Here is a 16611-nt window from a genome sequence, read left to right on the forward strand (position 1 = left end):
CTGTACTATGATGCTGCTTCCTGTCAGTGTTGTTTCAATAAAGTTTACTCTAAAATTCAGAGTTATGAGTGAAGGCTTTTTCTTCCTTCACACCAGCAGAGGAATGACACAGGCATTCAAAGTGCCACACACATTGATTTGGTTCCGCCATAGTAGAAAATATCCTGGATCCTGGTTGGTAGCCACCCAGGCAGACCGCTGGTCCAAAAGTAAGCACATTTGATACATGGCTGATACATGGCGTATTCATGGCCTGTTCAGACACAGGAGAAGTTGACCCAATGCAAAATTGGCCCCAGGTGTGAATTGGGCCCGGGGTTAAGCCTACCTCAACCCAACCCTAACCTGGCCAAGTTACTATGAGGACTGAGTTATCTTGTCACCGCCTATTACAGTTGCTGGAATCTTCAGGACTCAAGCTCCTGTGTACTGGTCCATGCTCAGGAAAGTGTGCCGTAATGCACAAAAAAGTCTGGTGAGGGGCCTGCACTGTATAAAATGATGACAAAAAACGAGTGTCCATTAGTCTGATTATAACTGCTCCTGGTAGCCTTTGGAAAGCAACAAGTATACCGTTGACTTTAGTGGTTAATAGGGATGCTAAAATTCAGTACAAACAGAATTACAGACTAAAGCAACACCTCCACCTTGTTTAGTATCACGGGCCATGCAAGACCTCTGATGTTTTGGGAATCTGCTGGAACCACTCTTCCAGTTTGGTGGTTACAGCTCCTAGTGCTCCTCTTACCACTGGGACCACTTTTGACTTTACCTTCCACAGCTGCTCCAGTTGCTCCTCCAGCCCTTGGTAATTCTCTGTTTTCTCATGCTTCTTCTTTCTGATGCTGTCAGCTGGGATTTCCACATCGATCACAACTGCAGCCTTCTTTCTGCATATGTATTCATGGTTTGGATCTTATTTTCTACCATTGAGCTGGCATATCAGTACCTGTCTTACTTTCTAGAGGTATTTGGCTGTGGCTGACCTTCTTGCATATTCATCATGGTTCCCATTGGCTTGTGGTCTGGTGGTTGGCTCTCACTGCGGTATTGTATCACTTCCTGTTCCGGAGCACAGCGGTGTTTTTCTGTATCTGTTAGCTGTTTAATCTGCGCAGTTAGATTGATCTAGTTATCTAGATTACGATTTGTTTCCCAGTGTAATCTTTACGTGCCTTAACTAAAGCACTCCTTCTGCTGAATCACCTCTAAATTATTTACACATTATTCACTTTGCGTGTTTTTAGGAATCCGCTAGCTTAGCGTAGCTACTAGCTCTTAGCCGATTTAGCATGGCGGCTTCTCCTGTCTCTCCCGCACTTTTCTGCTCTGGGTGTGAAATGTTTAGTTATTCCTCGGCCTCCTTTAGCAGTAATGGTACTTGTAATAAGTGTAGCTTATTCGTAGCTTTGGAGGCCAGGCTGGGCGAATTGGAGACTCGGCTCCGCACCGTGGAAAATTCTACAGCTAGCCAGGCCCCTGTAGTTGGTGCGGACCAAGGTAGCTTAGCCGCCGTTAGTTCCCCCCTGGCAGATCCCGAGCAGCCGGGAAAGCAGGCCGACTGGGTGACTGTGAGGAGGAAACGTAGCCCTAAACAGAAGCCCTGTGTACACCGCCAACCCGTTCACATCTCTAACCGTTTTTCCCCACTCGACGACACACCCGCCGAGGATCAAACTCTGGTTATTGGCGACTCTGTTTTGAGAAATGTGAAGTTAGCGACACCAGCAACCATAGTCAATTGTCTTCCGGGGGCCAGAGCAGGCGACATTGAAGGAAATTTGAAACTGCTGGCTAAGGCTAAGCGTAAATTTGGTAAGATTGTAATTCACGTCGGCAGTAATGACACCCGGTTACGCCAATCGGAGGTCACTAAAATTAACATTAAATCGGTGTGTAACTTTGCAAAAACAATGTCGGACTCTGTAGTTTTCACTGGGCCCCTCCCCAATCGGACCGGGAGTGACATGTTTAGCCGCATGTTCTCCTTGAATTGCTGGCTGTCTGAGTGGTGTCCAAAAAATGAGGTGGGCTTCATAGATAATTGGCAAAGCTTCTGGGGAAAACCTGGTCTTGTTAGGAGAGACGGCATCCATCCCACTTTGGATGGAGCAGCTCTCATTTCTAGAAATCTGGCCAATTTTCTTAAATCCTCCAAACCGTGACTATCCAGGGTTGGGACCAGGAAGCAGAGTTGTAGTCTTACACACCTCTCTGCAGCTTCTCTCCCCCTGCCATCCCCTCATTACCCCATCCCCGTAGAGACGGTGCCTGCTCCCAGACCACCAATAACCAGCAAAAATCTATTTAAGCATAAAAATTCAAAAAGAAAAAATAATATAGCACCTTCAACTGCACCACAGACTAAAACAGTTAAATGTGGTCTGTTAAACATTAGGTCTCTCTCTTCTAAGTCCCTGTTAGTAAATGATATAATAATTGATCAACATATTGATTTATTCTGCCTTACAGAAACCTGGTTACAGCAGGATGAATATGTTAGTTTAAATGAGTCAACACCCCCGAGTCACACTAACTGTCAGAATGCTCGTAGCACGGGCCGGGGCGGAGGATTAGCAGCAATCTTCCATTCCAGCTTATTAATTAATCAAAAACCCAGACAGAGCTTTAATTCATTTGAAAGCTTGTCTCTTAGTCTTGTCCATCCAAATTGGAAGTCCCAAAAACCAGTTTTATTTGTTATTATCTATCGTCCACCTGGTCGTTACTGTGAGTTTCTCTGTGAATTTTCAGACCTTTTGTCTGACTTAGTGCTTAGCTCAGATAAGATAATTATAGTGGGCGATTTTAACATCCACACAGATGCTGAGAATGACAGCCCCAACACTGCATTTAATCTATTATTAGACTCTATTGGCTTTGCTCAAAAAGTAAATGAGTCCACCCACCACTTTAATCATATCTTAGATCTTGTTCTGACTTATGGTATGGAAATAGAAGACTTAACAGTATTCCCTGAAAACTCCCTTCTGTCTGATCATTTCTTAATAACATTTACATTTACTCTGATGGACTACCCAGCAGTGGGGAATAAGTTTCATTACACTAGAAGTCTTTCAGAAAGCGCTGTAACTAGGTTTAAGGATATGATTCCTTCTTTATGTTCTCTAATGCCATATACCAACACAGTGCAGAGTAGCTACCTAAACTCTGTAAGGGAGATAGAGTATCTCGTCAATAGTTTTACATCCTCATTGAAGACAACTTTGGATGCTGTAGCTCCTCTGAAAAAGAGAGCTTTAAATCAGAAGTGTCTGACTCCGTGGTATAACTCACAAACTCGTAGCTTAAAGCAGATAACCCGTAAGTTGGAGAGGAAATGGCGTCTCACTAATTTAGAAGATCTTCATTTAGCCTGGAAAAAGAGTCTGTTGCTCTATAAAAAAAGCCCTCCGTAAAGCTAGGACATCTTTCTACTCATCACTAATTGAAGAAAATAAGAACAACCCCAGGTTTCTTTTCAGCACTGTAGCCAGGCTGACAAAGAGTCAGAGCTCTATTGAGCTGAGTATTCCATTAACTTTAACTAGTAATGACTTCATGACTTTCTTTGCTAACAAAATTTTAACTATTAAGAGAAAAAATTATTCATAACCATCCCAAAGACGTATCGTTATCTTTGGCTGCTTTCAGTGATGCCGGTATTTGGTTAGACTCTTTCTCTCCGATTGTTCTGTCTGAGTTATTTTCATTAGTTACTTCATCCAAACCATCAACATGTTTATTAGACCCCATTCCTACCAGGCTGCTCAAGGAAGCCCTACCATTATTTAATGCTTCGATCTTAAATATGATCAATCTATCTTTGTTAGTTGGCTATGTACCACAGGCTTTTAAGGTGGCAGTAATTAAACCATTACTTAAAAAGCCATCACTTGACCCAGCTATCTTAGCTAATTATAGGCCAATCTCCAACCTTCCTTTTCTCTCAAAAATTCTTGAAAGGGTAGTTGTAAAACAGCTAACTGATCATCTGCAGAGGAATGGTCTATTTGAAGAGTTTCAGTCAGGTTTTAGAATTCATCATAGTACAGAAACAGCATTAGTGAAGGTTACAAATGATCTTCTTATGGCCTCGGACAGTGGACTCATCTCTGTGCTTGTTCTGTTAGACCTCAGTGCTGCTTTTGATACTGTTGACCATAAAATTTTATTACAGTGATTAGAGCATGCCATAGGTATTAAAGGCACTGCGCTGCGGTGGTTTGAATCATATTTGTCTAATAGATTACAATTTGTTCATGTAAATGGGGAATCTTCTTCACAGACTAAAGTTAATTATGGAGTTCCACAAGGTTCTGTGCTAGGACCAATTTTATTCACTTTATACATGCTTCCCTTAGGCAGTATTATTAGACGGTATTGCTTAAATTTTCATTGTTACGCAGATGATACCCAGCTTTATCTATCCATGAAGCCAGAGGACACACACCAATTAGCTAAACTGCAGGATTGTCTTACAGACATAAAGACATGGATGACCTCTAATTTCCTGCTTTTAAACTCAGATAAAACTGAAGTTATTGTACTTGGCCCCACAAATCTTACAAACATGGTGTCTAACCAGATCCTTACTCTGGATGGCATTACCCTGACCTCTAGTAATACTGTGAGAAATCTTGGAGTCATTTTTGATCAGGATATGTCATTCAAAGCGCATATCAAACAAATATGTAGGACTGCTTTTTTGCATTTACGCAATATCTCTAAAATCAGAAAGGTCTTGTCTCAGAGTGATGCTGAAAAACTAATCCATGCATTTATTTCCTCTAGGCTGGACTATTGTAATTCATTATTATCAGGTTGTCCTAAAAGTTCCCTAAAAAGCCTTCAGTTAATTCAAAATGCTGCAGCTAGAGTACTGACGGGGACTAGAAGGAGAGAGCATATCTCACCCATATTGGCCTCTCTTCATTGGCTTCCTGTTAATTCTAGAATAGAATTTAAAATTCTTCTTCTTACTTATAAGGTTTTGAATAATCAGGTCCCATCTTATCTTAGGGACCTCGTAGTACCATATCACCCCAATAGAGCGCTTCGCTCTCAGACTGCAGGCTTACTTGTAGTTCCTAGGGTTTGTAAGAGTAGAATGGGAGGCAGAGCCTTCAGCTTTCAGGCTCCTCTCCTGTGGAACCAGCTCCCAATTCAGATCAGGGAGACAGACACCCTCTCTACTTTTAAGATTAGGCTTAAAACTTTCCTTTTTGCTAAAGCTTATAGTTAGGGCTGGATCAGGTGACCCTGAACCATCCCTTAGTTATGCTGCTATAGACGTAGACTGCTGGGGGGTTTCCATGATGCACTGTTTCTTTCTCTTTTTGCTCTGTATGCACCACTCTGCATTTAATCATTAGTGATCGATCTCTGCTTCCCTCCACATCATGTCTTTTTCCTGGTTCTCTCCCTCAGCCCCAACCAGTCCCAGCAGAAGACTGCCCCTCCCTGAGCCTGGTTCTGCTGGAGGTTTCTACCTGTTAAAAGGGAGTTTTTCCTTCCCACTGTAGCCAAGTGCTTGCTCACAGGGGTCGTTTTGACCGTTGGGGTTTTACATAATTATTGTATGGCCTTGCCTTACAATATAAAGCGCCTTGGGGCAACTGTTTGTTGTGAGTTGGCGCTATATAAAAAAATTGATTGATTGATTGATTGGTATCCCCAGGTACTTGTTGCTGTCCTGTATGTCCACTATCCTGCTTTCTGGCAACAACCCCTCAGTCTGAATCATCTTCCTTCTCTTTGGGGCACGCTTACCACACTTCACATGACATCCATTTCACATGACATCCAGATATCCTCGCTGTAGTTCCTGGTGAGGTGGATCAGTGAGTCAATGTCTCACTCACTCTTGGCAAACAGCTTGATGTGATCCGTGTACAGGAGGTAACCGATGGTTACTCCAGTCTTGAATTGATATCCGTAGACACTCTTTGTGTTGTTGGCTGAGGGGGTTGAGGCCTATATGCAGAACAGCACTGGGGACAGTGCATCACCTTAGTATATTCAGCACTTGATGGTGACTTGTGTGATTGCCTTGGGGTTGACCTCCATTTATGTCTTCCACAGTCCCATTGAGTTCCTGATGAAGGTTATCAGTGCACTGTTAGCCTTCTATTGTGCCAAGCACTCCAGTATCCATGTGGGAGGCACTGAATCATTGGCCTTCCTGTAGTCAATCCTCAGGTTGGTCTGCCTGGTCTTTGAGTGCTGGTGTGCTGCTCGGTCAACCAGTAGCTGGTACTTCAACACTCTGGTATTGTTTCCAATGCCCTTATAAGCTGTGCTCATGTGCCTACTCAACTTGGCTGAGTAGGCACTAGGAGCTTCTGTGTTGTGGAGAGGCAGGTAATTGGCCGGTAGTTTGGGGTGTCATACCCCTGTGGGGGTTCTTCATGATGATGACTGTTCTGCCCTGTGGTAGCCAGTCTGGGTGAGTACCTGCTGTTAGCAGCCCAGCCATTTGTTGTTACGGTTAGTGCTATGAAACGTTCAAAACAGAACCCCACGATGCAGGTCAGTCAGGACAACAAAAGTGAGCTTCCAAAAATCCTAGAAGGTTTATTAACACAAAAGGCAGGCAGGCAGGCAACAACAACAAAAAACCTACACAAACTGATGCTGCTAATTAACAAACAAAAATACAATGACCAACCCTGAAGGAAGGAATCCAAGGAGGTGAGACTGTAAGGATATACTCAAAAAGCTGTGGATGACAAATGAGTGAAATAACAAAAACCAGGATACTCTAAATGGACGAGGAAACACACGAAGCACAACACCAGTGGTTCATCAGACATGGGAGTCATCGGGAAAGCAAATGGACCGGCAAGGCAAAGACAACAAAGGAGACTTAAAGAGTAGGTAAATGATTAAATGTTGATATTTTAAACAATCCTGAAAGACAAAGGTGGCAGATACTGTAAGTGCATGGGTGAAAAGTAAATGTTAATAACATAAGCTGTCTGAAGCCTGCACTCTATTGTAGCCCTCAGCCACGGCCATCTTGTTGTGATGTCATCGGGAGAACAGGGCTAGCCGATTCAAGCCCAAGTCGACTGTAAACGTCAGAGGTGGAGCTGTTTTCAGAGTGTTCTTTTTCCAGTGTGGAGCTTTTTTGTGAAGTCCAGTCTGAAGATGACAGAATACAGTGTATGGTTCTGAGGCGTATTTAGATGACAACAATGGAATGAGGAAGCCTTGGAGGAAGCACATGCGTCTGACAACAGTGACGATATTGACAGACTTCAAAATCCAGAATGGTGATTATAAAAATACATGCATACATTGTGCAAATGATTGTACAAAGATTTGTAGATTAACTTTTGGTGGAAATAAAGAAGAACTGACAGGACTGTTAAAAAGTAGTTGCTTTTGGGTTTTTTTTAAATCCAAACTTTCTTATTCCATCAAAACAAAATGTGAGATTATTTGTTTGTAGTTCTCATTTAATAAATAAATACATATAATATTAAATAAATATAACAAAAAATATTCATAAATATTGTTTAGATTGTAATTTATTTGTGTGACTGATACTTCTGCAGGTGTGCTGCCTGGTACGTGACAAAACAAAGACATATTTCAATCAGTGAAAACAGGAACAACCTTGTAGTCTGTGAAATTGCAGCAAACCGTCAGAGAATTCATTTGTTTTAGTCTTTTAAAATAAATTTGTAATTTTATAAAGATTAAGAAGTTGCACATTTTATTCATAATTTCAATTCAATTTTCAATTTAATTTCATTTATATAGCACCAAATCACAACAGAGTTGCCTCAACTCGCTTCACACAAGTAAGGTCTAACCTTACTAACCCCCAGAGTAACAGTGGTAAGGAAAAACTCCCTCTGAGGAAGAAACCTCAAGTAGACCAGACACAAAGGGGTGACCCTCTGCTTGGGCCATGATACAGACACAACTTACAGAACAATTCACAAAACGAATATACAGGAAATGCTGTTGGTGCACAGGACAGGAGGGTCTCCAGCACAAATACCACACCCATCTCTGGATGGAGCTGCACCTTAAACAGAGAGAGAAAAACAGAATCAGGCATCAGAAAGACAAAAAATACAGTATAATTTGTCAGCATTAAACAACAAGTAATACTAAGGTGATCGCCGGACACTAGCCCTAAACTTCACTAAAAGACCCAGAATTTAGGTAAAGTTGAGGTCGTGGCCTGCTCCAATTACTAATAAATGAATTAAAAGAGTAAAAAGCATAAAACAAAACTGTACCAGTATGCTAGCCATACGAAAGGGAAAATAAGTGCGTCTTAAGTCTGGACTTCAAAGTCTCCGCAGAATCTGACTTTTATTGATGCGGGGAGATCATTCCACGAACAGGAGCACAATAAGAGAAAGCTCTGTGACCCACAGACTTCTTATTCACCCTAGGGACACAAAGTAGTCCTGCACCCTGAGAACGCAAAGCCCGGGCCGGTACGTAAGGTTTAATTAGGTCAGCTAGGTAGGGAGGTGCCAGTCCGTGAACAGTTTTATAGACTAGCAGCAGAACCTTAAAATCTGATCTCACTGGGACAGGAAGCCAGTGAAGAGATGCCAAAATGCGTGTAATGAGGTTGAACTTTCTGCTTTGTGTCAAAAGTCTGGCTGCAGCATTGTGAACCCATTGGAGAGCCCTAATCCTAGACTGTGGTAAACCAGAAAATAGAACATTGCAGTAGTCCAATCTAGAAGAGATAAACACATGGATTAGCGTCTCAGCATCAGCCATAGAGAGGATGGGACAAATCTTCGAGATATTTCACAGATGGAAGAAGGCAGTCCTTGTAAAATCTCTAATGTGGAGGTCAAAAGACAACATAGCATCAAAAATTTCCTCAATTTGTCAGTGTGATGTATGACACATGAGCCTAGGCTAAGCGTTAACTGGCCAAATTGATGCCGATGTCTCACTGGACCAAGAACCCTCATTTCATCATCAAGAAAAGTACTAAACTCAACTGAGGCTGAAGTGGCGCCATTGTATGTGGCCTGCCGTCGGCACTCGCTTCTTCCAGGCTGCCGGTGTTATGGTTAGAAGTTCGGACCGGACTGGTACTTGATGATGGACTTACACACAGGAAGTAAGGAACAGAACGGGTTTAATTACAATAAACAAGGACAAAACTGTGCTGAGTGGAGAGTCAGCCCGCTCATAGCAGTGGAAATTGGGTGCTGCAGGTTTCAGTTCTGGAGCTGGGACTAGATAGGGGACACAGAGCTGTGGACAGGAACTAGGAGAAGGGGAGGAGAAAGATGGTGAGTGAATGCACTCGTAACATAGGAAACCTTTAACAGTTCACAGGAGGCTTAAAACAGAAGTGCTCACAGTTCTATAAATAATCTTCTCCATTTAGGAAATAAGGTTTACTGTTTCAGAATCGTTCACAGTTCATAAATTGTCTCAAGAGGTCTGAGGTTATGTGCTGCATGTTTGTGGTGCAGTTCCAATAAAGCAGGACTTGACGGCAGGACTCTTAACAGTTCATTGTCAGAGTTCATACAGTTCTTAGGAAGATTTCTTGGACAGTTCTTTATCATAGCACAGTCACAGGCAGGAATGAGTGAGAGCGCAATCCCACTGAGACATGAAGGAACTTAACTGTCGTGAAGCAGATCAAAGTGACATGATCAGATAATGTCTTTGATATGACAACTTGACATTAAATTTGTTTGAGATGTCCTTATTATGTCAACTTGACATTAATCAAATGGACATTACCAGATAATGTCTTTGACATGACAACTTGACTTTAAATTTGTTTGTGATGTCCTTATTATGACAACTTGACATTAATCAAAGTGACATTACCAGATAATGTCTTTGACATTACCAGATAATGTCTTTGACATGACGACTTGACATTAAATTTGTTTGGGATGTCCTTATTATGATAACTTGACTTTAGTCCAGAGGTGTCAAATCCAGCTGCAGAAAGTAAAAACCCTCCCATGTGTTGCTTCTACCTGTGCACCTAAACACGTGATCTCAATAATTAGCTCATCCACCTGCCTGAAGAGCTGAAGTAATTATAATCAGCTGGTTTATTGGGAAGATGGAACAAATATGTGGCTGGACTTTTACTTTCTGATGCTGGATTTGGCACCTCTGCATTAATCAAAGTGACATTACCAGATAATGTTGTTGACATGACAACTTGACATTAAATTTGTTTGGAATGTCCTTATTTTGACAACTTGACATTAATCAAAGTGACATTACCAGATGTCTTTGACATGACAACTTGACTTTAAATTTGTTTGTGATGTCCTTATTATGACAACTTGACATTAATCAAAGTGATATTACCAGATAATGTCTTTGACATGACAACTTGACATTAAATTTGTTTGAGATGTCCTTATTATGTCAACTTGACATTAATCAAACGGACATTACCAGATAATGTCTTTGACATGACAACTTGACTTTAAATTTGTTTGTGATGTCCTTATTATGACAACTTGACATTAATCAAAGTGACATTACCAGATAATGTCTTTGACATGACAACTTGACATTAAATTTGTTTGAGATGTCCTTATTATGTCAACTTGACACTAATCAAGTTGACATGCCATAGGTATTAAAGGCACTGCGCTGCGGTGGTTTGAATAATATTTATCTAATAGATTACAATTTGTTCATGTAAATAGGGAGTCTTCTTCACAGACTAAGGTTAATTATGGAGTTCCACAAGGTTCTGTGCTAGGACCAATTTTATTCACTTTATACATGCTTCCCTTAGGCAGTATTATTAGAAAGCATTGCTTAAATTTTCATTGTTACGCAGATGATACCCAGCTTTATCTATCCATGAAGCCAGAGGACACACACCAATTAGTTAAACTGCAGGAATGTCTTACAGACATAAAGACATGGATGACCTCTAATTTCCTGCTTTTAAATTCAGATAAAACTGAAGTTATTGTACTTGGACCCACAAATCTTAGAAACATGATGTCTATCCAGATCCTTACTCTGGATGGCATTACCCTGACCTCTAGTAATACTGTGAGAAATCTTGGAGTCATTTTTGATCAGGATATGTCCTTCAATGCGCATATTAAGCAAATATGTAGGACTGCTTTTTTACATTTGCGCAATATCTCTAAAATTAGAAAGGTCTTGTCTCAGAGTGATGCTGAAAAACTAATTCATGCATTTATTTCCTCTAGGCTGGACTATTGTAATTCATTATTATCAGGTTGTCCTAAAAGTTCCCTGAAAAGCCTTCAGTTAATTCAAAATGCTGCAGCTAGAGTACTGACGGGGACTAGAAGGAGAGAGCATATCTCACCCATATTGGCCTCTCTTCATTGGCTTCCTGTTAATTCTAGAATAGAATTTAAAATTCTTCTTCTTACTTATAAGGTTTTGAATAATCATGTCCCATCTTATCTTAGGGACCTCATAGTACCATATCACCCCAATAGAGCGCTTCGCTCTCAGACTGCAGGCTTACTTGTAGTTCCTAGGGTTTGTAAGAGTAGAATGGGAGGCAGAGCCTTCAGCTTTCAGGCTCCTCTCCTGTGGAACCAGCTCCCAATTCAGATCAGGGAGACAGACACCATCTCTACTTTTAAGATTAGGCTTAAAACTTTCCTTTTTGCTAAAGCTTATAGTTAGGGCTGGATCAGGTGACCCTGAACCATCCCTTAGTTATGCTGCTATAGACGTAGACTGCTGGGGGGTTCCCACGATGCACTGTTTCTTTCTCTTTTGCTCTGTATGCACCACTCTGCATTTAATCATTAGTGATTGATCTCTGCTCCCCTCCACAGCATGTCTTTTTCCTGGTTCTCTCCCTCAGCCCCAACCAGTCCCAGCAGAAGACTGCCCCTCCCTGAGCCTGGTTCTGCTGGTGGTTTCTTCCTGTTAAAAGGGAGTTTTTCCTTCCCACTGTCGCCAAGTGCTTGCTCACAGGGGGTCGTTTTGACCGTTGGGGTTTTTACGTAATTATTGTATGGCCTTGCCTTACAATATAAAGCGCCTTGGGGCAACTGTTTGTTGTGATTTGGCACTATATAAATAAAATTGATTGATTGATTGATTGAAAATTGATTTGATTTGATAATGTCTTTGACATGACAACTTGACATTAAATTTGTTTGAGATGTCCTTATTATGACAACTTCACATTAACAAAATATACATCTATTCGTGTCTTTATGTCAAGCTGACATAATGACTATTAGGTAGCACTTTATAATAACTACACCTTATTTAGCCTTAATTAAGCATGAACAAATACATAATAAATTAGTAACAAATAATGAATTATGACTCATACTTAATAAGTAATTAACTAATACATTTAATTAATGCTTTACTTCTAATGAATAGTCTCCTGCATTATGTGTTTACTCATTGTTTTCATATTTAGTAAACCATGAACAAACTATTTGTAAGTGCACGTATTTATGTATTATTACGGCGTGAGTTAGATATGTATTACTGATTAGGAAGTGTCTGAATAAATGTACTCAAATCTACTCATATCTTCTTTCAGCTCTTGTCTCTTTGTTAGGTTGTCAATTTCAATTTATTTTTCATTTATATAGCGCCAAATCACAACAGAGTTGCCTCACAGCGCTTGACACAGGTAATGTTTCTGTGTAGGCTCTCAGTTGTCCAGGAGGTTTCCATACTAGAGAAGCTTGAATCTTCGACTGGACTGGGTTGCTTGACACAAGGACATTTCGCTTCAAATCGCAGAAGCTTCCTCAGCTAAAATTCTTGCTCTGGTAGTCTGACTTCTGTCTTGACTCTTGACTTTTGTGGCTTTTGTAACTTTTGCTTGCCTTAAGCTATTATAAAATTGATACCACCATTGACAAGGGATTTTAATTTCCTTTTCAGTGATATGAATTATTTTGTTTTATGTTGATGTCAGGGCTCGTGATGGACTGACACAGGAAACAGGTGGAGACCAATGCAGACTCTCAGACATGGCTGGTTGTGATGAATATATAGCTTTATCTTGGAACCAGGCAGTAGATTCGTTACACGAGTAATCAGATAATGAGGCTGAGGCATCAGAGAGGGAACAGGCTGGGACGTGGTCAAAAATACGAGCTGAGGTCATACCAACGGCGTCGAGGAGTATCACAGGCAAAAACAAAGGCAGAGTCAAAAATGCAAGCTGAGTTCAGGATTAAGGCAAGGCGGAGGTCGGAGCAAACATGCAAGGTCAAAACACATAATCAAACAGGACATGAACTGAAGGCGAGAGAGTGAACAAAGTCAACAATCGAGCAGTGAGCTGTGGAACTGTGAGGGTTTTAAAGAGGAGCAAACTAATCAGGTTGATGTGAAGCAGGTCTTTCCACACACCTGCTTCACATCAACCTGATTAGAGAAGAAAGGCAAGAGTGTGCAAGAGGGCAAAACAAAGCAGTGCAAAACAAGAGAAGTGAGTGACAGAAAAACTAATTGTGAGAAACATGACGTGTTCAAAAAATTAATGTGAACAAAAACAAAAGGGGCAAACTTAAGAACTACCGTAACAAATCAAAAAGGGGAAAACCAGAAAACTAATGAGTAAAACTAAAACTAGAATGGAACTGTAACTGAACAGTACAGAAAAGTGAATACAATAAAATGGCCAAACAAACTATCGGTTAAACCGCAAATAAACAAAACCCAGTGAACACAGAATAATGCAATGAAGAAAACAAGATAACTGCTAAACAGAAAATGCAATGAATAACAAATGGAACATAATCTGATGAGCAACGCCAAAGATAAATAATAACAAAAACCTGTGACTAAACATTATACAACAAATGTGATAGAACTAAACTAACTAAAAAAAACCCCAGAGTGAGCAAATACGAACTACACGATAAATGATAAACAAAGAATGAAACCAGTGACGGAAGTGTAACAAGAAAAAGCAACAAATAATTGAATAACTGCAAAATAAATGATGAGGTGCTGAATGAAACCAGTGACTAAATAATAAACAAAGCAAAACAATAAACAGAACCAAACTGAGACTAACTTGTTAAAGTATGAACTAATGAAAAGTAGAACCAGAAAATCACAAAGGAAATCCACCAAGGGCTAAGACCTAAACCCCGAGCTGGGGCCGAGCATGACAGTTGAAGTGTAAAACCACTATGACACTTAAACCATGTGCACAAAAATCTGTATCTAGTGAATTTATTTTTTTTTGCTTTTTAAAATCAACTTTAAGATTTGTTTTATCACAAACCTGATGTTATAGTTTTTATTTTCAATATACTGAACAATAAATCATGTATATCTGTTTATTCATGGAAAACTTAGAAACATGGTGTCTAACCAGATCCTTACTCTGGATGGCATTACCCTGACCTCTAGTAATACTGTGAGAAATCTTGGAGTCATTTTTGATCAGGATATGTCATTCAAAGTGCATATTAAACAAATATGTAGGACTGCTTTTTTGCATTTGCGCAATATCTCTAATGCATTTATTTCCTCTAGGCTGGACTATTGTAATTCATTATTATCAGCTTGTCCTAAAAGTTCCCTGAAAAGCCTTCAGTTAATTCAAAATGCTGCAGCTAGAGTACTGACGGGGACTAGAAGGAGAGAGCATATCTCACCCATATTGGCCTCTCTTCATTGGCTTCCTGTTAATTCTAGAATAGAATTTAAAATTCTTCTTCTTACTTATAAGGTTTTGAATAATCAGGTCCCATCTTATCTTAGGGACCTCATAGTACCATATCACCCCAATAGAGCGCTTTGCTCTCAGACTGCAGGCTTACTTGTAGTTCCTAGGGTTTGTAAGAGTAGAATGGGAGGCAGAGCCTTCAGCTTTCAGGCTCCTCTCCTGTGGAACCAGCTCCCAATTCAGATCAGGGAGACAGACACCCTCTCTACTTTTAAGATTAGGCTTAAAATTTAAGACTTAGACTGCTGGGGGGTTCCCATGATGCACTGAGTGTTTCTTTCTCTTTTTGCTCTGTATGCACCACTCTGCATTTAATCATTAGTCATTGATCTCTGCTCCCCTCCACAGCATGTCTTTTTCCTGGTTCTCTCCCTCAGCCCCAACCAGTCCCAGCAGAATCAATCAATCAATCAATTTTTTTTTATATAGCGCCAAATCACAACAAACAGTTGCCACAAGGCGCCTTATATTGTAAGGCAAGGCCATACAATAATTATGTAAAACCCCAACGGTCAAAAGGACCCCCTGTGAGCAAGCACTTGGCTACAGTGGGAAGGAAAAACTCCCTTTTAACAGGAAGAAACCTCCAGCAGAGCAGAACCAGGCTCAGGGAGGGGCAGTCTTCTGCTGGGACTGGTTGGGGCTGAGGGAGAGAACCAGGAAAAAGACATGCTGTGGAGGGGAGCAGAGATCAATCACTAATGATTAAATGCAGAGTGGTGCATACAGAGCAAAAGAGAAAGAAACAGTGCATCGTGGGAACCCCCAGCAGTCTACGTCTATAGCAGCATAACTAAGGGATGGTTCAGGGTCACCTGATCCAGCCCTAACTATAAGCTTTAGCAAAAAGGAAAGTTTTAAGCCTAATCTTAAAAGTAGAGAGGGTGTCTGTCTGCCTGATCTGAATTGGGAGCTGGTTCCACAGGAGAGGAGCCTGAAAGCTGAAGTCTCTGCCTCTCATTCTACTCTTACAAACCCTAGGAACTAGATGGGACCTGATTATTCAAAACCTTATAAGTAAGAAGAAGAATTTTAAATTCTATTCTAGAGTTAACAGGAAGCCAATGAAGAGAGGCCAATATGGGTGAGATATGCTCTCTCCTTCTAGTCCCCGTTAGTACTCTAGCTGCAGCATTTTGAATTAACTGAAGGCTTTTTAGGGAACTTTTAGGACAACCTGATAATAATGAATTACAATAGTCCAGCCTAGAGGAAATAAATGCATGAATTAGTTTTTCAGCATCACTCTGAGACAAGACCTTTCTAATTTTAGAGATATTGCGTAAATGCAAATAAGCAGTCCTACATATTTGTTTAATATGCGCTTTGAATGACATATCCTGATCAAAAATGACTCCAAGATTTCTCACAGTATTACTAGAGGTCAGGGTAATGCCATCCAGAGTAAGGATCTGATTAGACACCATGTTTCTAAGATTTGTGGGGCCAAGTACAATAACTTCAGTTTTATCTGAGTTTAAAAGCAGGAAATTAGAGGTCATCCATGTCTTTATGTCTGTAAGACAATCCTGCAGTTTAGCTAATTGGTGTGTGTCCTCTGGCTTCATGGATAGATAAAGCTGGGTATCATCTGCGTAACAATGAAAATTTAAACAATACCGTCTAATAATACTGCCTAAGGGAAGCATGTATAAAGTGAATAAAATTGGTCCTAGCACAGAACCTTGTGGAACTCCATAATTAACTTTAGTCTGTGAAGAAGATTCCCCATTTACATGAACAAATTGTAATCTATTAGACAAATATGATTCAAACCACCGCAGCGCAGTGCCTTTAATACCTATGGCATGCTCTAATCTCTGTAATAAAATGTTATGGTCAACAGTATCAAAAGCAGCACTGAGGTCTAACAGAACAAGCACAGAGATGAGTCCACTGTCCGAGGCCATAAGAAGATC

The 16611-nt window shown here is 40.6% G+C and overlaps 1 protein-coding gene across 1 annotated transcript in view; it reads left to right on the forward strand.

Annotated features, from left to right (window-relative positions):
* The first annotated feature begins 6416 nt into the window (after positions 1 to 6416).
* Positions 6417 to 16611, forward strand: part of mks1 (MKS transition zone complex subunit 1) — a 189312-nt gene continuing 179117 nt past the window's right edge. The window contains exon 1 of the mRNA XM_034178062.1: positions 6417 to 6448. Within this exon, the coding sequence (XP_034033953.1) occupies positions 6417 to 6448 (32 nt within the window). The remainder of the gene's footprint in view (positions 6449 to 16611) is intronic.

Source organism: Thalassophryne amazonica, chromosome 9 (assembly GCF_902500255.1).
Source record: "Thalassophryne amazonica chromosome 9, fThaAma1.1, whole genome shotgun sequence".
Lineage (NCBI taxonomy): Eukaryota > Metazoa > Chordata > Actinopteri > Batrachoidiformes > Batrachoididae > Thalassophryne > Thalassophryne amazonica.